Source organism: Ixodes scapularis, unplaced genomic scaffold (genome assembly GCF_016920785.2).
Source record: "Ixodes scapularis isolate PalLabHiFi unplaced genomic scaffold, ASM1692078v2 PGA_scaffold2__306_contigs__length_199485367, whole genome shotgun sequence".
Lineage (NCBI taxonomy): Eukaryota > Metazoa > Arthropoda > Arachnida > Ixodida > Ixodidae > Ixodes > Ixodes scapularis.
Genome location: NW_024609857.1, coordinates 9,204,386 through 9,231,127, shown reverse-complemented (window position 1 = coordinate 9,231,127; position 26,742 = coordinate 9,204,386). Strand labels below are relative to the sequence as shown.

The 26,742-nt window shown below is 45.9% G+C and overlaps 1 protein-coding gene across 1 annotated transcript in view; it reads left to right on the top strand.

Annotated features, from left to right (window-relative positions):
- LOC8029471 (ataxin-7-like protein 1) overlaps positions 1 to 26,307 on the top strand; it is a 28,014-nt gene extending 1,707 nt beyond the window's left edge. Inside the window, exons 4-13 of the mRNA XM_029984124.4 lie at positions 473 to 765; positions 2,545 to 2,854; positions 5,246 to 5,328; positions 8,398 to 8,698; positions 11,050 to 11,212; positions 11,669 to 11,804; positions 11,937 to 12,064; positions 12,865 to 13,597; positions 20,622 to 20,781; positions 22,697 to 26,307. Of these exons, the coding sequence (XP_029839984.3) occupies positions 473 to 765; positions 2,545 to 2,854; positions 5,246 to 5,328; positions 8,398 to 8,698; positions 11,050 to 11,212; positions 11,669 to 11,804; positions 11,937 to 12,064; positions 12,865 to 13,597; positions 20,622 to 20,781; positions 22,697 to 22,971 (2,582 nt within the window). The 3' untranslated portion in view covers positions 22,972 to 26,307. The remainder of the gene's footprint in view (positions 1 to 472; positions 766 to 2,544; positions 2,855 to 5,245; positions 5,329 to 8,397; positions 8,699 to 11,049; positions 11,213 to 11,668; positions 11,805 to 11,936; positions 12,065 to 12,864; positions 13,598 to 20,621; positions 20,782 to 22,696) is intronic.
- The last annotated feature ends 435 nt before the right edge of the window (positions 26,308 to 26,742 follow it).

Below are 26,742 nucleotides of genomic sequence, written 5' to 3'. Positions count from 1 at the left end.
GGAAATGAATATACGCTTCTTTCAGAGAAGTTTGTACGTACGAAGGTAGCCTATTTGCCCTAGTTTATGTATAATTTCCCTAGCCAATCTACCGGAGCTCCTACATGTTCAGATTAGACTTCTAAAAAGTTTTCACATCGTTGTCACATCTATCGGTTTCACTGACCTCCTTTTTCCACTCGGTATAAACAAACAACTACTTTTAAAACATGAGTCGTAGCATTTTGGAGGTTCATTCTAAAGTTTGCTTTGGAGGAGGTGAACTGAAGAAAACAAGGAAACAAATGATAACTTATTGGTTTCATGTCGCTTTAACCCTTTTAATTGAAAGCGAGGTAGGTATTCTCTCAAAATTCAAAAAGTCATCCATAGGCATGAGCAATGCTAGTACTTCCTTTTTTGCTGATTCTTTCTAATTATCGTTGTCATTAATTGACCGGTCGTTCAGCTCTGCCCGTGCATGTTGTTGCAGAGCAACGCCACGGGAGCAACGCCTTCTCGCGGAGCGACCGGGCTGACCCGTCTCTGCTCCACCCCGCGGGGGGCGGCAAGTCCGGCAGCAGCTCTTCCTCCTCCTCTTCCTCGTCTTCGTCATCTTCGTCGTCCTCTTCGTCCTCCGCGTCTTCTGCCCCCCGCAACCCTGCCAGCCGGCCTCCTTCCACCATGTCCTCTTCCAAGCCGCCGGCCACCAACCGGCTCGCCAACTCCGCGTCGACCCTGGAAAGGCTCAAGCGGAACCACCACTCGATGGCACCCGTGGTGCGGGTACGTGGTTGGCAGTTCGGTCCAAATAACCAAAATTACTTCTTGCGTTGCTCGTTTAGCCCTACACACTTGTCCCGGTGAAGTTGTTGTTGCTGTCGTCTTTGTCGCTTTGAACGCAACTAATGCAACTCTCTAAACTAGGCATTAGTGATTGTGCAATATTTTTCGTACGTTCGCTGATGAGGCTGCTCTCCCTCGTTTGGCGTGCCCTGGTACGAGCAAGCTGGCTTCTCCGCGTCGTGTGCACTATCGCTGCCCAGGTGGAGTCAACTTGCCGTAGGTGCCAACATGCTCGCACCGAGGACATGCCAAACCAAAATAGGGGACCTGTACTTTCAGCACGGTAGTAGTTGGCTACTGTTGCTTGGAGTTCAAACTGCAGTGGGGGGAACAGTATGCAAGTTGCAGTTTTTACTATGTTTCTTCATATTCTGGGAGATGACAGGTGCTGCTAGAGACTTACCTGCATACCTACTTCTCTAAACTATGTAGTGCACGAAAATAGTGTGCTACCATTGCGACAGAGGCTTTCTTGAAATTACCTTTCTCGGTCGTCACCGCAAGGAACTTCGATGGTCTCGAATTTGCAGTGTTGTCACTTTTAAAAAAAAAAAAATTATTTCAGTGAAAGTCTGCAAGTGCTATATTTTCTCTCAGCTATATCGTGAGGCAAAGCTAATCCAGAGAGAATCCAGGCAATTATCTAAGCCATTCCAAAATTGAGTGTCAGATTTCACTATTTTTTTTATTTCATACCTACATTGCCCAGAGGGCTGAGTGACAACTTCACTACATTATTTTATTGAAAAAAGAGTAATCGTAGGGTAGCTCTACCAACGAATCGGGCAGTACATTCTAGTCATGGACAGTTCAAGGAAAAAAACGAGTACCATATTTTCCGGATTATAGTCCGCACCTGGTGCATAGTCCGCAGGAGCAAATTTAGGATAAAAAATAAAAGCTTTTGCTTAGGTAGTCTGCACGCGCGTAAAAATTATACACAGCACACCTTGACAAATGCGTGCTGTATTAGCTCACAAAGAAGCTTGTATCATACATAAATCAACATTGATGTACTCTGTTGTCCATAAAATCTGACGTCTTGTCACAGTGAACGATTTTGAAAAAGAAATCCTTGTATAGTCCCTACCTGCAGATAGTCTGCATCGGGTAAAATTTCACCTTTTATACATATACAGTCCCTAGACGATAGTGCGGAAAATAGGGTACTTTAGCTTGTCAGTTTGTGCAGAAACTTCACAAATCTTTTTACTAGTATTTACTCTGTGAGAAATATAATGCTAGGATGTATCTAGATTTTTCAAGACCAGCGTTACCATAATAGAGGTTGTGCAGAAACTTCAGGCGCAAACATTTGAAGTTCTCAAATGTCGTCTTCATCTCCAGCACCTTAGTCAAAAAGTGTCGGCTCTTCGGGGAGCGTTACTTATTTCCCCCTTTGTGTCGTGCATTGACATAGTATTTATTTTGTTATTTGATCAAAACATACACTTTTAAAATAAAATAATCATAATTTTTCTTCTCTCCACTATGTTTTGTGAGAACTAACACAGAATATGAGTGCAAAACTTGCTTCCTTCTTGAGCTGACATCGAGTGATGTATGCTTTTCTGGATGGTTCCTTTGGGGCCAAAGGTGACAGGGACATCCTGTGTACCTTGCACGTGGAATTCGTATGGCAACAGAGGCTTTATTGGGCAGACGTTTGGAGAAGGAACTTCTCGGTGAAAATACTTAAAAAGTACTTTTACTCCACAGGTGGAACGAATGCCCCTGGCCAAGCACGCGCAGGAGGCGCTGCTCAGGCACAACTCCCCGGGCGGGGACAAGAAGGAGCTCCCCTCGCCCCAGCAGCCCCCTCCCCTCACCCCGGGGGGCTCGGGTCTCCTGTCGGGGCCCGGCCCAGGGGCGGGGGCAGGGCCCGTCACCCTCCTGGCCCCCGCGAGGAAGCAGGGTACGGGGGGCGGGGCTGCCTCCGCCGCGGCAGGTTCTAACCCGGCCGCGACTCCGGTCGCCGCCCCCTCGGGAAGGAAACTGCCTCGGGAACGGAAGCTGCTTCCCTGCAAAGGTGAGGAGGCTTTGCCTACCGGCAATGGGGACTCAATTACTAGAAACATTAAGGAAAAGCGGAACGAGCGCCTTCAAATATGTCTGCCTTTCCACCTGAACTGTGCCTGACTTTGTCCCCGATGGTCTCTTCACACGAGAGACATGTCTGCGGAGGAAACTGTGGGTGCCGTAGGTGGTTCAGAAAATTCGGGCAAGTGTTTGCGTGCGGTCGAGTCGACTGCGTTTCCTACGTCTCCTTCCGACGGCCGGCAGTCAATCTTCTCACCAATAAGCTTCTCCAGCTTAGTGCAGCGGACCCTTAATCTCTCTCTGAAATGAAAACAAGTGGTGCAATCACTTTAAGTGGTACGCAGACATTTCGTGAGCTGACCACACTCTCGCAGCTGACCTGAGGAATTTGCGAAAGGTTGTGACTAAGTGCACCTCACCTCAAATGTGAGGACGTTGAATCCTTGTCGTGCGAATAGACCATTCGAGAGGCTGTTTTCTAGCTCACGTGTTCACCAACACACTCCTCGTTGAATCTGGAGGAGGCTCATTGCAAGGTGTCGTAAGCTGCCGGTCTGTTGCACCGCGCTCGATGAATTAGTTCAGTTTTTTGGGGCAGCATGAAATGATACACAATTTTAGTGAAGTTTCTTGTTTCACTGAAAGAATTGCATTAGTTACGGTGATGCCGAGTAAGTGTCACATAACCTCTGCAGCCACCTCATAGTGAGCAAAGCCTCCAGGAGATGTCAATTCCTCAGCAGCAGGCTATGTTTTTCTTGCTATGGAGCTATTCCAGTGTCTTTCGGGCCCTGGGTGTTCATTCAATCATTCATTTGTACAGGATGTTCTCGAGCGCCGTTTGGGCGTAAAAAAAGTTTGTATAAATAAACTAATGGACAGAGGACATTGAAGCTTTTTACAAAGTTGTATCTGAGTGGTGCATTTATTATAGTCAAATTTTTTAATTGTAGGTTTCAGGAAAAAAATATTAAGTCTAAAAAAACTATACTCTTTTCTCTGCAGAGGGGGGAAGATGGAAAAAGTCTTCTGGTTGACGCTTCTGCTCACAGACGGGTCAATTGAAAGCAAAAACGTGAAAGCTTTTTTGACATGAATTACCGAAAGCAGATATAGCAGATCCGTGTGTGCGTAGTACCATCTGTGTGTAGCATCGTTGACCAGAAGGCTTTGCCGTTTTCCTCTCCTTGTGCATAGAAAAGAACAGGTATTTCTAGGCTTAGCTTTTTTTTTTTCTTGAAACCTACTCATAAAATTTGAGTTAACAAATGCACCACCTTAAAGGACACATGCAAAGGAAAAAAACATTTTTTTTAAACGGCTTAGATGGAAAAAGGACGCCATAAAACGATTTTACAACGAAGAAAAAAATTTTTTAGAGCTATATTTACGGCGCAAAACGAATTTGTAGTTGGCGCCCGCGGGCACCGCGGAAAAGTGGTCTGTATTTATCACGTGACTGGTCTTTATTTATCACGTGGTGCTTGCGTTCTTTCGGAAGCTTTCTATGGCCTCTAAAAGTAACTTATTCATCTTTGTTTGAAGTGTAACAAAAAACTAAGATGAATAAGTATCTTTTAAAGCCCAAAGGAAACTCCTGAAAAAGCGCAAGCAGACGTGATAGACCTGTGCGCCGGCCAGGCGACGGCGGCGGCGCCCCGAAGCAGACGAACTTGTGCGGCGGCGGCGACGGCGGCGTGGAGAAACGCGTTGAAGCGGCGTTCGCAGAACGCTCAGCGTGCGGCGGCGACGCAGCGCGGCGGCGCGCGGGCCTACCACGTGACCAGGGGCGGCTCCCGCGAGCGCCAACTACAAATTCGTATAGCGCCGTAAATATAGCTCTAAAAATTTTTTTTCTTCGTTGTAAAATCGTTTTATGACATCCTTTTTCCATCTAAGCTGTCTAAAAAAAATGTTTTTTTCCTTTGCATGTGTCCTTTAAGACAACTTTGTGGAAAAAAAATTTTAATGCACTTCATTCATTGGTTTAATTATGTGATTTTTTTTTTGACTGAACAGCGCTCAAGACATACCTGCTTGCCATCCTTGAGGCTTTAGCAGGGGAGGTACAAGTTACACAAACTCCTTTAGAAATGCTTCTAAACAGGAGAAAAATCTATTGGTAGCACACTGCTGCATTGTAACATAAGATGGAAAAGTTCATGTTTTAAATAAATATGGTCAATTACTAGTTCATGCACCCGGTTGGATAGACACCATTTAGCTCGACATAAAAAAGACAAGGAGTGAACAAGGAAGTAATGAAAACTAGCAGCACCGTGTGACTAGTGACCGACGCATGCTACACGAAATTTGCGACTCCACACCATTTCGGTTGCGCGCTCTTCACTCGTCATCTTTATGCTGCCTCGCCTTTCAGATCGGGAGTACGACCCGAACAAGCACTGCGGCGTCCTGATCGTGGACCACGGAAAGCCCTGCACTCGCTCTCTCACCTGCAAGGTAAGGCCTCACTGACGAAGTTCCGACTTTCACAATGGGGCAATGTGTGATCATTGTGTGGAATGCTCCAATTCAGTTTGTCTTGGATAATGCGGCACAAACTGAATTGGAGCACATTGACAGAGAACACGTCCCTCTCCTCGGAGCGACATGGAATTGCCCCAAGCGTGAGCGGCTCTTCCCCCGGCCGTCATCTCGGCCACGCGCTCCAAGCTCGTCTTTCATACTGGTTGCAACCATACATAGCTTTGGAATGTATATTAGACTGGATAGGCACAGGTGCATGTCTGGCAACTCTGAGCGTTGGGGTTGAACCTTCCACAACATATCGCAGAGGCTGGTGGTTTGGTATACAAAATGCCCTGAAAGTGCTCGATTCAATGTCCTTTTGGAAAGCATTTACACTGGAATCTCGTTGATATGATCTTTAATTATATGTTTTTCGGCGTAATGCATTTTTCTTTTCGTCCCTGGCCAAGGTCCCATAGGAGCAATGTATTTTGACATGGAAAATACAATCATATTTTCGCTTGAATTTGGATAATACAGCTGCAGAAGTGAGTTTTGACAGGTATTCAAAAACTTGTATTTTTCTTTTCCGGTCTGCCAGCACTAGGCAGTACGATAACGGCGGTATTGCACTGCCTTTGGGGCCGTAGCAAGTTTTCTACTATGTATGCATGTGCTATGTATGATCTTTTGGAGTCCGTATTGCATAATGCTATATTGGGATGATACATTTCATTTTTCGGTTCCCGCGAAAATCGTGTCGACGAGATTCCACTGTACATGCCCAGGGCGTAACACTGTTAGCACGAACATGCGATTGCCAGCTTTTCCTGTTATTCTTCCACAACCGTTATGTCATTGCGAGAACTACCGGCGTGGTAGAATTTGCTCATCCTGAATACCGACTAAGTTGGCAAAACTTTATGTTCGTCTAAACCTTGTCTGAGCAAAATGCGAGAATCTACCAATATCATGTTTGTGCTAACTCTGTCACGCAGTTTACAAAGTACTTTATAAAAACATTGTGTATGAGATGTATCGAGGATAATTCTGTGTGCTGCGTGTCAATTTTGGGGCAGGAAATGGGAGAGAAAAATTGACATGATAATTTAAAGAAAAAAGTCCCGTGCATTTTGCCCGCTTCGAAAAGGCGGGGCATAGGCACGGACATAGGTGGTCCCGACAGCATTATATCGCTGGCGATGCTTTAGTACTCACAAAGAAGCGGCGAAACACCACCTGCAAGGTGTGTACCTACTAGTTGTTTTCTAGATTTATTTTGCTCAAAAATACTGGCATCGCGCATTGTACAAAAATAAATAATTGTCAATTACTCGAAGCACTCAAAGCATTGCAGCAAAACAAACATGCCTCACCTTTCGTCTGCTTTCCTTTTCATCCTTTCTGTCACTCCCTTTCCCATTCCTTTTCTCAGGATCACCGATGTCGGCGCTTATGATTTGCCGCATTCTGCTCCCGTTTTTACCCCCTCGTGTTAGACTACTAGGGTCCAGTGTTTCGTGCATCACAAATGAATGCAGTGATGTGATTGCTGCGCCAATTGCGCCATACTGTGCTAAGGGGCTAACCCTGCTACATCCCGCTACATTTTGCCAAAATATGGGTAATCCGCGCCAAGCCTGCGTCAAAAAAACCATTTCGGTCGCCTTTCAGAACCAAAACTAAACTGAGTACCGTCATTGAGCACGCGTGGGTTATGTGGTGCAAGCGGCTGCCCGACACAAAGTACCCTGCATCAATCGTCCATCCGGTCTTGCATGGTTTTCCCGCCGTCTCGAGTTCCGCGCTCTCGTTGTCTCGTGGATCTCGTCTTGCGTCTTTTTTATGATTATTTTTTTCAAGGATACACGTGGCTGTGTGCGAACGCTCCAACGCTAGCGTGCCGCGTGTCGTCCCCACGTCGCTGCAGATATGGTGCTTTCTAAAATGAAACTAAGTACAGCCGCATGTTCATCAACATTCTTGTTCTTGTTTAAATCCTACGTTACTACAAAAATCTCTCCTTAACTCGAAGACTGCTGTATCAAAGTATTGATTACCTAGGTTTTTCTTGGTTTGCTTTCTTCTGAGAGGGATCCCGGAACGTGAAAAATCTGCCGCGAAAGAAAGTTGGTGAAGAGAAGTGAGCTAAAGCAAAGAAGGCAATGTTTGCACGCTGAACTTGCACAGCGCGCTTGTTTGTCTCGAGTTCAGTCATTGCACGAAGCGTTCCAGGAACCTTTTTAACCTGGCTCGCACTGTCTTGCATCAATGTGCTCAGCTTTTTTTAGCTTATACTTTGTTTGTTGGCCTGTCAAACACGCGCCGCTGGACTGTTTATTTGTCATATGCTCTAGAGTTACATTTCGCATACAATTTTGGGAATCAGTTGGTTACGGAGCGGAGTGGCATGGTTTTGGTTTCAATCAAACGCGCACCTGCAAGCCTGCCGAAGTTGCCCTTACGTGCATGCAAACATGATTGCACCACATAGGCATCAGCCAAGACGCTTGCAATCTATTGCTTTACGTCTGCTTACTTTTGACGAAAATAGGCACGTCGGGACCAGTAAAACGATGGCAAGCGGTTTTTCCGAATTGCTCGACGATGCTTATAGCACTGTACACTTGTTTGATGTCTCAGCAGTAAAAACACGATCCGCGAGTTCCGTCACAACACGTCACATCAGAACACGACAAAACGCAAAGTGCCGTTCGTTTGTACAGCACTTAAAACTAATATTTTAATTTTTTTTAAGAATATCTGCTCCAAAGGCCGCATTTGCTGCACCAAAACACTATTTTGGCTGCTCCGAAAGGTGCACCAAAATGGCTTAGGTCAATCACATCACCGTAAATGGTGCCATAGTCGACGTCCCACTTGGCAATACATGCGACTGTGCTTCGAGTCAAGCCGGAGACCAAGTTTTGGATCGCACGTAAATGTATTTAAGTCTAAGATAGCAAAGTCTGCGTCTAAAAGAATAGATGAAAGGTTCCAAAACCTTGGGTGTTTGGTATAGCCTACTCGGGGTTAACGCTTTCCTCTCTCTCGGTGCAGACCCACTCGCTGTCGCTGCGGCGGGCAGTGCCGGGGAGGAAGAAGAACTTCGACGACCTGCTGATAGACCACCGTGCAGCCAAGGAGGCCAGCATGGGCTCTGCCAAGCCCACACCGCACGCCGTGGTGGCCTCGCTGGCTGTGACCGGCGCCGCCGACAGCGCCGCCCTGCCTCGTTCTTCCTCACCCGCCGCGTCGTGCGCCGCCCCGCCATCTTCGCAGCACTGCAACAGCGCCACCTCGCCGGCTTGCCTCCCGTCCTCGGCGGCGAGCGGCGGCAAGCAGGCCTGCTCCCTAGAAGGTGGGGTCCTTGTGTGCATTCACATGTATGCCGTCCACAGCGCGACAGTCCATAAAAGCTTTGGCAGCCGGGACGCCTCGAGTAAGGCGACGTTCGCATTTGCTTGCGCTTTTTTCCGGAACTTTTATGCTCAGCAGCCAGCATCGCGACGTCCACGCACGGGCAGAACAGGATGCATAGACGGCAGTTGGAGATGCGTTTCGGGTACCGCATCCACGCAGACGTTGGACGAAACGTGGTGGACTTTGTGTGCAGTAAAGATTAGCCACGTGAAGGAGGAGACACGCTGTGCTTCTTGTTGGGACGGGAAACCTCGCGTGCCAACCACCGAGGCGGCCGGGGGCGGTTGCGGTGGCCTTTGTGGCGTCTAGAGCCACCGAATAAGCTGCGCTTAGAAGTAACGATGCTTCGGCCATCTTGGTGCTTAAAATCGTTGGTGCCAGTTATCCGAAGCTTTATATCTGAAATCGCGGGGTACGCTTTTTCTTTCTCCAAGAATGTTAAGGCGGTCCGCAACGGAGCAAAAAGATGTCATTCAAGCTTTCTGACATCGTGCCAATGCCCGGGAAGTCACATTTTCGAGCTGTAACGATCGCCGATTTTGCCCTCTCTACACCAGGCAAGAAAAGGGCGGTTCCCACGGGAGCTTCGGGGAACGGAATGTCGTTTCCCTAAGCGTAGTGGCTTCAGTGGCCTCGTGGCTTTAACCAATGTCCAAGGGCTTGCCCAAATTTCGTCTATGCAATGTTCCCTCGAAAATATTTTGAAAAAAGCTGCGTGCATCTGAAACAGCATGTCTGACCTTCAGATTTTCTTCACGCACGACATGTCACGTTTCCGAGGAAAGTTCTTTCCTTGCTCACGGTGGCTTGGTGTTTCGCAGTTACCACCCATCTTCCACGAAGGTTTCGGAGCTGCATAATTTGCAAACTAATCCATACTATACTCCTTGAGTTCTAATTAAAATGAATATATTTGGCTGCAGTAATTGATCTAACAGAAAATGAGCTTTCCGATGGCATTGTGCACATTGAGACGGAGGATAAATTTGTGCACAACATTTCAGTTTCTCACAGTCGCCTACTCTTCAACTGACATGTCCCATCCACTCTTGCTTTTTTATTCTCGGTCCAAGTTTCTGCTCCAGTTGCTGTGGTTAGTTCTTGCATGCTTTACTTTGCGAGAAATTATTTACTTGAAAATTCTAGCAAATGTTGGGTGATATGTAGCACTATAAAACCCAATTTAAAAAAACAACAAAAATAAACACTATTTTTATATGTTTTCTTTTTTTAAAATTTTTTTAGGTCTTTCAGGTGTTTGCTGCATACTATTACTCATAATTGGCATTATTTTTTGCAGCATCTTCTACTGCAGCATAAATCTTCAATGAAAATGGTAGCGTGATCCTCACTTGCAGTGGTTTGACTAACATCACTTTCAGCCAGTCGGCAAGATGAGTGCCCAAAATTAAGAAATGAACCCGTTTTCAAGGAGTTAGGCCTCCTTGAGGGCATTGGCATGCACTCCTTTATGTGTTGTACCCATGTCTCCCTAGACAAGCTGGAATGCCTAGGGGCAGGTACCTATTTTAGGGAGTTTCTGGGGCTGGGATGTTGTTGAGAAATTTTGTCGAGAATATGAAGCTGCAGCTTGCATTGAGATTTAATGAGTTGTCATTTGTTTCGGTTAAGTTAGAAAACAAATTTTTATTTTGTTTTTTAGTAGAAAAGCTTACGTGAACTGAGGGGGGGAATGTTCTGAAATGGAAATGAATAATGCTGGTACCCAGCTGAAATTTTGTGGCCATATTATATTGTGGTGGTGATGGCTTTGCTTAGTTTTTATTTATATTTTTGTGTTAGTGACTGTCCTTTGTGTTATCAGTTTCTCTCACCGAGTGACACTTCTTTTAATTGAACATTTTGTTATATCTTTGTTCAGTTGTAAGAAGGGTGAGAGTGGAGTGGTGTTTTCCTCTGTTATTATTTCAAATTATTAGCACTTTGTGGGCAGTGTTATGCACTTCTGTGGATCAATCTAATAATCTGTGATCACAGGGAGAGCTTTTGTTGACTGGCACTCAGTGAAGGTGATCTTTGTAACTTTTCTGGCCGTTGCTTCCTGATACTGCCACCCAGATGTTCAACAGATATACCTGCATCCATATTGCCGTAAATTCCTTTGTCAGATGGCAGGGCTCTCGTATAAGTAAGGTTTTACTTGCCGTAAATTCCTTTGTCAGATGGCGGGGCTCTCGTATAAGTAAGGTTTTACTTGCCAGTTTAACTGCTTGATGAACGCTGTCATACCGATAGCGTGTTCATTGCTATTTCTTGTTGCCATGCCAGGCTCTGGAAGCTGCAGAGTCAACTGTGGGCCCACCGTGGTGCGTTCGCCCGCGGCCACTGGCGGCGGGAGTTTCAAGCAGGCCCCTCCCAAGACGTCCTTGCCGACCGCCTCAAACCAGCCTTCCTCGTCATGCAGCAGACCAACTCAGATTCTGCCCAAGGGGTGCGCAGCACTTACTTCTTGTGGGTGGGGTGCACGGCTTTACTGGAAATTCACGGTGCAGAAACTTGCGAGGTTCATTTAGCGTCGTGTCTCATTCTTATCGTAGCGTCTGGACAAAACTACCACACAAAGCTGGTGCAATGTGGCACATGCCTCAATGCTCGTCTCCAAATTGCAGCCGTCTCCTTCTTAAACATGTTTGTTTTGAAATAGGAAGTTTTGTATATGCCTTGAATGCATAAAGATCAAGTCAGTGCTGTTGTTCACATGGGAATATTTGAGGTTGTGAGCTGCGCTTATTAAAGCACATCGAGCATACTCGAGAGAGACTAGCTTTTCATCTAGACTATTTTCAACTTGAATTTTACACTTTGTTGCAAGCTCTGGTCCGGTGACTGCACAGTTAGTATTCCGGTGACCTTCACTCCAACTCAAGGATTGATTGTCTATTTGCAGTAGTTCGATGGACGTAATGCCGCCTGTGACGCCCGTCCTAGCAGGAGCGACTCCTAGTACAACCTCTGGCACGTGTCGACGAAGGCCCGACCACAGCAACGACCCTTATGTGTCGCACCACCCGAGGCCAGCAGCCGTGAGTTCCTTCCGCCTCACTCCCATTTGCTAGCCACAAATGTGTAGCAGGTTGGAAAATCCGAGGCAAGTCGCGAGCCTGTCCATAGCACAGTGACCTGAGGATGACATTTGGCTTCTTTCTCTCCCCAAGATGTGCACGTTTGGCCTGAGGCAAGTTGGCAGCGGCCTCTTCTTGCTGGATCGGCGGTGGGACGCAACGCGCGTAGCGCTTTCTATGGCTCTTGGCTCCGAGAGCAACCTTCGTCCTCCTCCGCTGAAGTGAGTTGACCTTCATTTCTCCTTTTGACGTTTGGTGTTTCTGACGTTTGGTATAACTTGCGGACGAAATAGTTCTTCCTTGACGCTCTTTGCGAGGCACTCCCTGCATAGGATGCAGCATCGTGAAGAGCAGAAGTGCTTAGTTTGGAAAGTGTTTGTCTTGCTGCACTCATCTTGGAGCCCTTTGGCGTTTTTTCAAATACGTGGTAAGCACTTGCTGCCTGTGGCTCGTTACAAGAAAGTTTAGGGAATCCAGTGACAAATGACCAGAAACGTTCTCATGGCTCATGATGCTTGTGGAATATTTTCTCACGTTTCAGTTAAGAGACCACAAAAGTGTTTTTTATTTTGGCGACCCAGTTTTTAGGATAAACGATTCAGATACACGAGGCACGGAATATATGTTAATTGTTTGTAGGTCCCAGTATTTGAGAAAGGTGCATTTATGAAAGGTGCATTTATTACTTTACCTCCTCAAATCCTCGTTCTTCCCCCAACCGCACGCGAAACAAACAAGGAAAGGGTTATTTTTTGGGGACAGATAATTCACGTAGTTGAGCTTGCCCGAAAGCCTGACAAGTAACAATAGACAGACAATCAATAGACAGTAACAATAGACGGACAGATGGAGAAAACAACAAATGCCACAGCCAGTAGCTGCTCGAAACCCCGCATTGTTGCACCAGGAAAGTGGCACGTCGCAATGAGATAACTGCTCGTACCTCTTTGACCGTGCCTTCAAGCACCCGACCAACACTCCTGAGAATCCACGCCAATATGCGCGTTGCTTCTGTCTCCAGGCGGCTCTGCGTGGAGTCCCAGCTGCCCAGCCTTGCCCGGGCCTCCGCGGCGGAGGAGCAGTCCGACCCCTACGGCTTCGCCTGCGGCGCCGCGACGGCAGAACCCTCCTCCGCGAGCCAGCCCCGTTCCCTGCTGCCAAACCCGTCGAACCACGCAGTGCGGAACGCGAGCCACCACCACGTTGCCGTCGCCCCCTCCCCGTCCCCTGCCCCACGGGCCCCGACGAAACCTCCCCCGCGGAGAGACTCCCTAGTGACGCCGACCAGCAATGGTGGCGTGTTTGTGCCCAGCGCCCGCAAGAAGAAAAGCCCAACCCCCAACCCCCCGCCCACGGCAGTGACTCCCGCAACGAGTGCGCCGGTGTCGTTCCCGTTTCGGACCCACCTGAGTGCACTGTCGCGTCTTCAGATGCCGGCGAGGGCCAAGGAAGCCGGCGGTGCGATGCTCGTGGCGACGGCGGACGTGCTCAACGGTCAGGTTTCGGTGAACAGTGGGGTGCTGCTCCATTCGGTGACGGTGAGCAAGCCGGGAGTGACGGGGGGCGCGACGCTACTACAAAGCAACGGACCCAGGGGCTCCAAGGGGACGGCCCCCGCCCTAACAAAGCCAGCCGGCGGGAGTGGTGGCGCCCTCAACCGGAGAGGTCCCCACCCTCCCGGCCGCACCGCGATGGGTGTGGTCAAGAATCACCACCAGGTGTCCTCTTCCGTGCCTCAGGGATTGGCTCTGCCGGTGAGTTTCGTTTCGTTTGATCTGTATGTTGCCGCGAGTCCATAGTGGCACCACGAGCGCAGGAGGGGATTTGTCTTAGCCTCGGTGCGCGTCACAGTTTGCCGAACGGTACGACGGGCAGCTCCGACAGTTTTATTGTGAGTCGTGGCGTTTCAGATTATTTTGGCCAAGATAGTGAGTGTTGGGTTAAGTACATCTAGGCAGTACAAAGTGAGTGAGTGGTTACGTACCTCAAGTAAACTAGCAAGTACACTGGGCACGAGGTACTTGAAGTAAAGTAGTATAAATACAATGTACTTTCAAATTAAATTACAAGTAGTTTTAACACAATCTTTTGTGGTGCCCTTTCATTCCCTCATACAGTATTTTCTTTTTTTACTGGTTTGCACTACCCCAGGGGCCAGGGCTAATCGAGGGTGTATCAGTTATTTTCAGACATGGTGGCACATATTGGACAAAATCAAGTGGCCACAGGGTAGTTGTTTTACTCTTGCTGACAAACTATTTAACACAACTCATAAGGCACTTATATGTTGACAAGGCATCATTTTGTTATACAAATTTAAGAAGACCAGGGAATGTACTTGGAAGTCTGGAGTTGTACTTTCCTGGGAAAGTGTCAGAATGAACACTTTAAGTAAAATACGAGTACATACTCAGAGAATGTACTTCACGTCAAGTACAAGTTTTCTAAACGTGCTTGTAGTACTTCAAGTACAGTATACTCGAGTACTTCCCAATGCTGGTGATGATACATGTTATGTTTTTGTGCTACTGTTTCTTACTTGGCATTCACAGTATATACCATGACTGACCTCTTTACACAATTTTTTATTTAGTGTTCTCGATTTGTAGTGCTCATCAAGATACTAATGCATTTACTGATTTTTCTTTCTTTGTGAAATAAACCTTAATTACCTGTGCTGATTTATATAAGAAATTAACAACATGAGCGAGAAACATTACAGCAGTGCCACTCTCTTTGTGCAAATTGTTCTGGGGCTTTGAATGATAACTTTAGTTACTCTAGGGAGCTTAAAATAGCATACTCAATTTTAGCACATGTTATGGGTGGGACAAATTGTGAACATTAGCGAAGGTTACGCCAGCAAGTTTCAAAAGAGTGTTTCTTCACTGCAACTCAAAACGCAAGCCTCTCGCACTATCGGTGCCACGGAAATGGAGTCCCAAATTTTATTGGGCACTCGAAATGCTCTAATTTGAGAGAAAGACAAGTAGTTTGTCCTAAATAACAATTTCATATTTGTTTAACTGTGTGGATATGATGCGAGTGGTCGTATTCGCTCGCTCCGATGCATATGCTACCCCCGTCTCGGTGCAAGATGACGTGAGTGGTCTCGTACTGCACTAAAAGCGTCGAAAGGCAGGAACGGATAGTTGCGGGAAACGGTTACCCGTCGCTATCCAAGTCTGTGTCATCACAGTTCCCTGCGCTAATCCTCGAATTGTGGTTTTACATTGTGTTTCACAAAAAATATGACTCCCTGTAGCCAAAAACCCTTTGGGAGGTTACCTGGACACCGCAATCCAGTGCTTTGCCACAGGAATCACCATTTTTAGGGGGGTCTCATTGTTCCTATATCTGCTGTTGCTAAGGCCAGAATCATACAACTGTCATTACAACTATCACCGACTTTTGAATTTTTTAAAACTTATTTAAAGAATACCGCGGCTCCCACCTGTGAGCCATAGCAGGGGGGTTACAAAAAACAGTGGCATATTGCACTCAAGAACACTTACTCATGGCAGAAATAATTGCCTCAACAGAAACGTCCAATGACGGACGGGTTGCAACTTCGTCTGGTAAAGAGTTCCATTTGCCGATTGCCTGAGGGGAAAAAGAATATCTAAACAGATTGTGCCTATGATTTAGTCTAGCCAATCCTGTCTTAGAAAATTCTATGTATTTTGCATTATTAACATTAAATAACCAGTTTATAAAAGAGTTTAAATTACGCAATCTGTTTATTCTTGCTCTTGTCTCCAGTGACTGGATGTTAGCTTGTTTCAGTAAACCTGATGCCGAAACACTATACCGATAATTATTAAATATGATCTCCCAGCAAGTTTTTGCACTCATTCAATGTTGTTCATTCCACTTGCTGTGTGAGGATACCAAACTGTGTTAGCATATTGTAGGATGGGTCGAATGAGTGTTTGGTATGCAGTTTTCTTTGTTTCTCAATCAGCGAATTTCAAGGTGTGCCGAAGTGTAAAACATTTACCTCTAGCTTTATTAACAATGTCATCTATGTGCTAAATCAGTTTCAATTCACTTGCTGTCATCATATCAGTCTATTAGAGAATCATTGATTTTGCTGATGTCATCATATGAGTATAACTAAGAGAGAATAGTTGATTTGCTGATGGCTCTGAATATGTTTTTTTACAGATTGTGTTAAGCATATTTTTTTTTCCCCAGGTTAATCAGAGGATCTTAATAAAAAATATATTATGTGAAATCTAGAAAAGCCAGAAAATGTGGATATCTAATTGGAGTAGACTGCTTGGTGTTTGCAAATCTCTGTTCCACGGTGCCTAATTCACCCTGCCTTTATTAAATGGTGAACACTTTTACCGAGTATTACGTCCGCGAAGTAAGAGTATGCAGGATGTGTAATTACAAAACTGGGTAAAATGTGATGACTGTGACTATTTTTGTGGCATGCTGACTTTTAATAGAGTGGTAAGTAAGGCTGTTGCTTCCATTCCACATCCCAAAGATTTTAATCAATTTCACTAATATTGTTCTTAGCTATGCTCTTGTATGGCTTTTTGGCACTAGCTAGTTTTCCTGATGTGCAACAGGTTCCCTGACATTATGTAACTTGGACGTGAACATTTCATGGGACTAGTTTAGGGGAAAATAATTGAAGAGAGACTACCTACCGAGGCCTGCCCGGCCTCTTTTCACTGGTGATTATAACTATAGCCATTGGAGAGCAGTACTCTTTCTTTTCTTACAGTGATGTTTTTCTCTTTGTAAACATTAGGTCCCTGAGGTTTAGGACTCGGTTAGTAGTCACTCTTTATTTATCGTAAAACTTGAATGACCTCATATGTTACCGAATACCTGTAACAATGCGAGTCATCTTTGTGATCATGCAAGCAGTTCTGTTAGTAACACAGAATGTGTTTTATGAGTCGGTCTCTGTGAGAAAACTGTCACGAACGAGCGTCGTGAACAAGTGACACGCTGGGAGCATTACACAACGTTAAAGTGATTATAAAGCTTATTTATAAAGTTCGAGCCCCAGCTGGACTCAAGCTTGGGTCGGTGCGTTGGCAGTCTGATACTATGGCCAGCGAGCTGCATAGCACAGCTTCTCTGGAAGGATTAGGCTCTTTGCAAAACATGCTGGCGAGAGAAGTGCGATCGCTCGCCTCATTGATGTCACACATCTCGCAACAGCCAAATAAGATAGCACCCGCACAGTGCGCTCGTTTATTTGGTCTCGGCGTGGCTAACATCTGTGGTGCACAATAAAAAGGCCTGAGCTACATTTAAGCACTTCTTATGAGTTGTGAATGCAAAAGCATGCATGTATTGTTCCACTCCCTTTGATTGTCTGCGGCGTACTGGCGTGGACGGCAGCGTGCGCGCTCTCCTCGCCACGCTGGTCTCGGCGGTGGAGCCGCCTCGCTCGGCGGCCAGACTCTTCGTTTTACCGGCGCGCTGGCAGCACAGACCCGCAGCGTCATGAGGTGGCGGTCCTTGAAACTGATGCGCAGCGGCCAGTGGGAGCCACGTTTCTTAAAACTATGACGTGCGCCAGCCAATTGGACCGAAGCCGAAATTCATCAGATTTTGGCTTCACTGCGCTCCATTGGGAGCGGGGAAACCAGGTGCCGTTTGGTTAGGCTTTTTGCTCGGCTTCAAAGCTGGGAGCCATTAGATTGCGGCTTCACTCGGAGAAAGGAGTTTAGGGGCCGTTTGGCATGGCTTCAAAGCTGATGTTGTCGGCTCGCTCCATGGGACGGTTAAAGGGAAGATGGGGCACTTCTACATTTGAGAAAAAACGCTTGAATTGCGTTCATTTCGCCTTTGGAATAATAGATATCAAAATTATATTTCAATGCGACGCGCCGGAGAGCCATACGAGCAATTTCAAAGTAGGACTGAAGCCCCGCCTCCCTAGCCTTGGGCAGCCAAAAGATCCGTCGATGACGTCACGTACAGCGACTGTCTTTCGCGTTTTTCTCGCGTTTACCAATACTTGCGCAGCAAATGGTTTGGGTATTCGGGTTCACGGGGTAAAAAGACACTAGAATTCACTTCTAACTCATTTTTCCCAAGAAGCTCTGTAGCTTCCCTTTAATGCTTTTGCATTCAAAATTGGCATAACCCTCGTACGGAGTGTGGTTTGTGCTGGTGTCCCACGCGCCTGTACGCATACATTCTGTGCTTCCGGTCTTATCTTAGTCAGCATGATCAAACGATAGAGTTGCCACCTTTTCTCCAAGAAAAAGATTGTCCGGGCGGGATTGAAGGGGGGGGTGTAATTATGTGGGGTTGAATTGGTGAAACGACAGATGTAGTGTTCACAGTCTTTATTATACAGAGTCAATTTATTTTGACATGAGCTTCCCAAAGTAAAATCAATTAATATAGGTATAATAATACAATGGCACATGTAAGTACATAAATACTCAACACTGAACTTTGGAAAGACACTCGTCAGCGCTTGAGACGAAACGCGGTAAAGTTGATACACATACGGCCCATCCCGCTGCTCACTGCATAGAGATACATACTATTGCGGACAGTGTGAGCTGAGACAGCGTTCCGGCCTGCGCACGGTGCTACCCACGCCGCCTGTCGCATCGCTCCGCAAACACTGCACACCCTAAAGCTGAGATGAATTCTCACTTGCGCTCTCCGCGCTCTTCCGGCCGTCTGCTAGCGGAAATATTGGCCGACGGAACCACCATCACGATGCATGTTCCGTGCAGCCCGATGTTCACATTTTCAGCTGACATGCATTTCAGTGCATTTCAAGAAAGTGCCGAAGTGGAAAATGCGTTGTCACACTCGTATCTTTGCTATCGTGCTCTCTCTGGTAGGTAGTTTCTGGATAAATGTTTTATTAAACGCATATTTAGTTTCTTATCGATTGAATGATTGTAATTTTTTTAATGGAAACAGTTCAGTGGCTTAAGCAGAGGGCGGTCGTGGCAGAGGGGCAGTTTGGAGATTGAACCCTCCTTTCCCACTCCCCAAAATCTGGGCGCTCTCCCTCCCCACTCCTCCCCCCTTCCCGCCGTTGCGCTAACAGATGGCCGAAAGAGCGCAGTGGCTTAGCGAGTGCAAGCGAGAATTTATCTCGGCCTCAGGGTGCCGTGTGTGCAGAGCGGTGCGACATGTGGCGCAGGTAGGGCTGTGCGCCGGCCGGAGCACTGTTTCAGCTCATACTGTCTGTGATAGTGCCATTTCTTGAAAAGTAAAGCGTCCGAAACAAATCCCGCACTTCTGCTCATCCTGTGCAGCAGGAATGAGTAAGCACTCGAGCGCTTAGCAAGCTGTTTCTATTGTGCACTGCTCTTGTCACTTTGGGACACAAGCAGGCTACAATTTTGCTACAGATGTCAGCCTTTCCCCAAGACAAGCCGGCACATGTTTCAGCATATTCTCGTGTTTGGGCGAAAACACCCCAAAAAGTGACGGTTAAAAGGACAAAAAAAGAACCGAGTTTGAAAGCAATGAAGCAAATACATTTTTTTTAAACATTGTGTGGACCTACGTGGCTGAAAAGAAAACAAGCGGAAAAGTAAGGAAGAAAGTGGAAACGTAGCAGCTGCCTGCCTTTGTGGATGGACAATAGCACCACATGTGTCTGTCAGGATGCCGACGATTGTTAGATTGTTAAAAGTCGTAAGTGCATTCTCCCCTACCCCCTTCCAAAGGCACACACAGCTATCGGGAGGACAGGGCAGCCCTGTGTAGTAAGGTGGTAAGCTGGACGGGTTAGTTGCGACTGAACGCATTCCCGCTGGCCCCGGTGTCCCCTGTGATGAGTCTTTCTTCTTTCTTTTCTTCACCTATTATATCAGAGTTGCGAGTATGTCCCTGTCTGTGGTCTGTGTTCTTTCCTCTTTCCTCCTTTCTCCTTGTCTCATTGTGCGCCAGTTTTCATCAGTCTTTTGGAGTAGTCATGTGCTTCCCGCACCCCCCAGGCTTCCTGTTTTCTCCCATTTCCCTCTCGTGTGTTCATTTGCTGCCACACCTGCTTAGAGATTTTGAACGATGCTGTCATTTCTCAAGCAAGCCTGCTCACTTGCTTTCTCTACTTGGTATTTAACAAAATTTTGTGCACTTTCGGTAAAAAAAAAGGTAAATTGCATTATGGTTTATACTCATTTTCACCTCAAGAAAAAAGGAAGATTTGCACATTGTTCATATGCCATGCGAAGTTGTTCTTACAAGATTTGATTGTCAGAGGAAGAAGCAATGCTTTTGGTGTTTGAAACCAGGTACATCTTGATAAGATAACAAATATCTAATCTAAAATGCACCTACGTATATCTTAATTATCTACATAAAGGGGGAAATTAGTAATGCTTTGCGAAAAGCCGGACTTATTTTACTACGATTTTTGAGGTGCCTGTCCCGGCGTGTTTGTTCCTTCCTTTTAGTCTTTGTCGTTCTGCGCTGTTTTACCTTCATTATGTTTAGGTGAAACGAGTATAAAATATGTTTATAAAAGTCCCCCCACCCGCACACACACACACACCAAAAAAAAAAAGCACTTGGATGGTTGAAGAAGCAACCGACCTGCTATCCAGAAAACTGGCTCGTTGGTTGAAAGCTGGGCAGGTGGCAAACCTATCAGCAAACAGGAATTTAGTTATCTGGGCAGTGGTACATCCGAAGGGCATAGCCGATGTTGTCGTCCGTAACAACCTTCTAAAATAAGGGGGGCACCAGACCCCCCCCCCTTGTTCAGGGATGTTCATACTAAGCATGCAGTGAAACCGAGCAGACACGAATGTGTGTGTGCCACAGGAACTAATGGCATCCTCGCAAGTGTCTGCGCCCACGGCAAGCCCCCTGTCCAACGGCCTGCCCAGCATCCTGGGACAGAGCAAGCTGTACCCATCGCCAAACCACACCGTGCCAGGGTCCCTGGAGGCTGCCACTTGCCATCCTGCCCATCTAGCAAAAGGTGTGCTCTTCCCTCTCTCACTGGGCTGGACCCCTAGCGTGGCTGTAAGACCGCATATGACAACACCTGCTCGGACAAAAAAAAAGAAAGAAAGCCGTTTACAACTCCCTGTAACGCCGAATTAGAGCACAGCTCTTGAGGAGGAGGAGGAGGGAAGGGTACGGAGGGTCACGTGACCTGGGGGGGGGGGGGGGGGGGGTCTTGTGATTTCACGGTTACGCCGATGGTGACGCCGATGCTGCCCAAGCCGGAAACAAGCGCCTAAGAGCTGCGCTCTAAAAAAAAAAATGGAGTCTTTTAAATGGTGGTTTACTCGTAGCAAGCGGCCTCCGGATCTAAAGAATATTCGAGGTGTTCAATTTTAGTTCAAATCAGACTTTCTTTTTTAAAAAGCTGCGAGAGTGAGATAAGTGCCGTCTTCTCCGTGCATTTATCGGGCTTGGTGGACATTAGATGGGATAATCCTCATGGTAAGTTGGCTAATTAACTAAAATAAGTTAACTTCTCAATGATTGGCTTTAGGCAGGAGTCTCCAAATGTTTTGGCAAAGGGGCCGGATTGGGGACCTGTCAGTCTTGAGGGCCGGCAAATAGTCGAGACAGTACAAACGAGGAAATACTAAATAAATTAGCCTACCGTAAAATCCCGAGAGATGCTCCACCCCCAAAGACAGCCCACCCCTATATTTGGATCGATTTTCTATATATTTTTTAACACCGAAAGATGGCCCACTCCTAGTAATAGTAGTGTTGGGATCAATGATGGCCTCGGCGTAAATGCGGCTAGTTCGCTATGCGGGATATAAGTAAACATTGCTGAGTGGGAAGTACAGTCATCTTTGCTTCGTTGCCCCTCGCCACCATAACAAGCTTGGAAGGGACACAACCTAAAAATGGCAATCTTTTAAACTTTTCTTGATTGTACACCGAGAGTCTGCCCACTTGGTGGGCCGACTCTCGGTGCTCTTGAAGTTAGGTGGGTTATATCTCGTGATTTTACAGGTACTGTAAAATACCGCAGAAGCGCCCACTTGGCGAGTATATGGCAAGAGATCCTGCATTTTGATGCGGTTATCTCTCATTCTTTTCTACGTCTTTGTTTGCGCTTTTAGTGCATGCTGCAGCACCATTTTGTTAGCATACGCTTATTTTGGTTTTAGTAACAGCGGGCCTTGGGCCAGGCGTCACTGGAAAGACAGCGGCCATCTGAACGCCGGATGTGTCCCTTGGGCAGGGGTCATGTTGAAATTGCAATATTGACAGCAATTACTGTTAGAGGCCAGACCAATATAAAAAATTTGCAAAGAGATAACTTTCTAAACATTAATCAAACTTTTTTTTTTTTTTGGCTTGATTTAAAAGTTTTACGCAAAATGAGCTTCACAAGCCCTGTCCACAATAATGCTTAAAAGAGTGACAGTCATTTCGGTTGTGTCGTCAGGGGCAGATACAGGTGTTTCTAAAAGGGGGGGAATTAACAGATTTTAATTAATTGGTGAACTTACCGTGATGATTGCCATCTATCTTTGCATATAGATCGACTCTGAATATAACCCTAAACGCCACCCCAATTCTGAAAAATAAAAATAAATAGTTTCGTTGCTAAAAAGTTTTATATATATATATTTTTTTTTCTTTTTTTGCCACTCTAATTTGAGATATTTATCTTTGAAAAGGTTGACTTATATTTAGTATTCCCTCACCAATGTCCACCTAGTCTGAGAAATATAAGGTAACGATGACTCTTGTCCACCTTTTGCCCTTTTCCTAAAAAAAAAAAAATCAGTTTGAATAAAAATCAAACAGCTTGTATAGTTCCATCAGCAGTTTGTGAGTGTATGTGTAACTAATAGCCTTGTTATAATTGTTGTACCTAATGTGTCACTTAACAACTTGTTTACTGGCTCGACTGACAGGAGCAAGGAATGGCTCGAGACCCCACCAAGCCAGGAGTGCGGATCCCGGTGCCAGCATAGCCCACGGAACCACGGTCGGCACAAACGCGTCCCTGCAGGCGACGATGCCGACGACCAAGCAGCAGCAACTGTACCAGCAAGTGCTTGCCAGCCAGGTCCAAGCACAGCTGATGCCCTCAGCCCTCAAGCTTCCCCTGCTCCTCCCCAACGACGAGCGGCGCCACAGGCCACCCCAGCAGCAACTCAAGGTGCCTGGAGGCTCCATGCCTACGTGATGGAGGCCTCCAACAAACTACCGGGTGGGTGACTCGTCGTTGTTGGAGGCGGCACGCGGACTTGCGCACCAGTCTCGTCGTAGCACTCTTTACCTGGCACGGTGCGTTGTGCTGGATGTGTCTGCCTACTTGTGTCTCCCGCTCGTTTTCTTTCTTTTTCTTGCGCACAAGTTCTGGTGATGCAGCCGACGTGACGTCCAGCTGTAGTAGGTGGCAGGTAAAGAGCTTAGGGGAAGCTCCTCTACGTCTTTCGGATTTAGCAGACCAAACGCTGGAGATGGAGGTCAACCTCCTCTCCAGCATATGCTCTACTAAAGTGGAAAGAGGTGGGAAAAGTTTCCCCTGAACTCTTAAACCTGTCACCGACTATAGGTCGGCGTTGCGTGTCGGTGAGAAGGCATTAACATGTCTGCCTGCTCTCTTTTCTTTTTTTCTTATGGAACAATTTTGTTAACGATACTAGCATGAAATGCAGAGAAGAGAGAAACATTGCAATGGACGCCTTATGAGGTTTTGTGGCACATAACGCAATCGTGGCCTTTGGCCCCTCCTTTTTGATGCCCTTTTTTCTTCCTCTTTCGGAGCGAATAATAAAATTTGTGAAGTTTGTAGGTAAAGTTGATCTTGGGGAAATTTGCGAGAGGAATTTGAAGTGTGCAAATGGGTAGTCGGAATCTAAGAACACATTATTTGTAGCATCCACTGCGCAAAGGTAGATGATGCCTTCCTAGCTGTTTCTGCACTCTCAAAGTTAAGAGTTGATATATAACTCTGTTCAGTTCAAAACCACTATTCACTAAAGTTGAGTGGTTTATTTGCACCGATTTTCATTCAAAACAGGTGAATCACACTTTCTGGGATGAAAGCCTTTTCTCTCCCGTCTGAGCCGAGCCTTTCTTTCTGAAGAGAGGAGTGAGCCCGACATGTCCAGAATGCAAACGCTTATCACCCATGTCTGTCCCTTTATTTTTTTCTCGTCCCACTGATATGCTGCTGTGCTACGTTTTTTTTTGTTTTCTTTGCTGCAATACTTTTATCAAACTTGCCTATTCTTGTAAATTTGTTTAAATCTGGTTTTTCAGTTCTGGACTTTTTGCTCCTATTTTTCTGGGATTTTCTTTCTTTTGATTTTTCTTTCAAGCTTGCCAAGCACTTGCCTTTTTCTTGCGAGACAAAGTAGAGCAGGCCGTCAATGTAACTGCCAGCAGTACATCACACCACATCACTGCATATGTACATACACAGACGTCTAGGAGCCATGCCAACAGGTGTAGGTGAGGACTCCGAGCGTATGTGGCAAGTCGAGTACCTGCCCCACGTGCTGGGCAAAATGCACAGCAAAACTTGACGTGCGATGGGCCTACACAGCTGTCGTAGCAATCGTCACATTAGCACACACCTGTAAATATGTACATAGATGGAATAGCTCAAAGGCCCAAGACGTATAGTAATTGGCTAGTCGGTCTTTGGTGGCATGTCACGCCCGCGTCGCGCGACACGGTCTCATCAGTGGGAATGGCACTTGGCACAGTGTGGAAGTATTTGCTCATTTTGTTGGTTCTGTTTTTTTGCTCCCATAAGATCTTGCCCCCAAAACTAGATAGTCTGATGACTGGACACATTTAAGTGGTTGAATAGCCCCGTCTAGGAAAGAGCATCGCCGACTGTCGTGGCTTTATTTTTTATTGTTTGCGGGCAGTTTTTGGTGGCAAAACAAATAATTGGACTGAGCAGACATATTCTACCTCCTGTAAAAAAAAGAATACGATAGCTAGTATATACATACACACACAGATCTACACAGACTATATATATTCCCGAAGAACTCTGCCTTACAGACTTGCGTGCAGTTGCCCTGCATCCAAAGAGCGCGCTGCAGAGAAGCAAAGATACGACCGTGTGATGGAAAGCTTGTTTGCAGTCATGGGAACACGGTGCCGGCATGGATATTATTCATCTTTTTTTTCTCCCATTGTTTTGTTGCCACTCTCATTCCTTGTCAGATTACCTTGTCGAAATTGGGCTCACTTCTGGAACTTTTATTTTTTGTTTTTTGTACAAGTGAATTTGCTTTGTGTAGTTTTCATTCATGCTCATATGTCACGAAGCGGGAGGATACAGTGACGAAAATTATGTGAGAGTTTGCTACAATCACGCGTTGCTCGTTTGGAGTGCTTCCTTTCCGAAGGAGATTGAGGTGCAGTGCTGGAATATGTGTTCATTGTGTAGGTAGGAATAGTTGTTGGCCATGTTGGTTTTTTTTTCCCTAACCCCTCCCTTACTGTTTGTGCTGTTGTCATTCTGCTTTGAGCAACAAACATTCCAAGGAGTTGCAGGATGCAAAATGAACAGAGTAGCTGTTGTTGTGGTATGCCAAAGGTGTTACATTGTGAGAAGGAGCTACGGAAGTTGTTTTACAAGTAGGAAACAAAATACTATAAACCCTGCGGGAAAAAAAAAAAAGAAAGAATGCTTTCAAGAAGACAATTTGAAGAAGCAAGTTTGATACGAGTGCATACGATAGGTGCTGGACCACATTTGTGTATGTTTGCTAAGCATGACGGTTCATGCTGTGATTGTGTGCAAGTTTGAAGAGTTTTTGTTTCTTGTTTTTTTTTTTTTCACTGTGATACACGTGCAGAACAAGCCGCCACTGGTCTCGAGACTTGAAAGGGAGACAGCCTCCTGTTTGGAAAGCATAATTTTTGTACACACCTCAGGCTTTGCTTTTGGCACAAAGCTCAAGAAGTGCTGTATATATTTATTAGGGTTGCGCAGCATTCTTATGCAAGTTCTAGGAGAACACCGCGTGTGCGGAGAGAACTTGTCCGTTTGCTTTGTTCTGGGTTATCTTTACAACACTGTGTTCTAGTCACCCGTTTCAAACACATGGTTGGAAGGAATGTTTGGAATTCTGATGTGATTTTTCAATCTTGGATCGACTAAATTGTGAGAAGCAGTCCCGTTTTTTTTTTTTTTGCGTGTATTGGCTGACGACTGCACAAAAATGCTACATAAATGTGTGAATGAGTACATGTGTGGATGAACCCTGTTGCATTTAGAACGAGAAAAAAATGCCGCAACTGTTAATTTTGGCTGTTTAGGAAGTAATCACATCCTCCACCTGTTAGTCCACGTACTTCATCAGCATTTATTTCAAACAACGAACATCACTTTTTTTTTTCTCTGTAGTTTTTTTGGGTGTCGTCGTTCTTGCCGCAAACACTGTTTAAATTTTGAAGTGTAAGTAACATACAGAATTTTTGGTAACACACACAAACACACAGACGGCCTTTTGTATATGCTGTACATATAAATAAAAGCTATTTATCTATTTTTGCGTATGTCTCGAGTTTGGTCAGAACCACCCCTCAGTAACTGATTTTTCGGTCAGTGTTCCTCTGGGTGCTAGAATCTGTCAGCTGCCTCACTTCATGTCCAATGTGAAGAGGAAAGTTGTAGTAAGCCTCCACAAAACAATATTTATAATTGTTAGACTTGACTTCAGTAAATACACCAGCTGGCAATTATAAAAAGAAAAAGGTCCTGAAAGATTTCTTTAAAGGGATACTGAACCGAATTTTGGATTTCGCAAAGTAAGGCTGCAGAAGTGTTGAACGGGACGCTATGAACTCCAAAACATCACTCGTACATCGATATCTCAAACGGATGGCCGTACTTTTGGAAAAGAAGGGCGCGATCAAGCGAGTTCTTTGACGTAACTGTCCTCCGGGAGAATCTGAGAATGAGGAGAAGTGGCCTCGCTTCGGT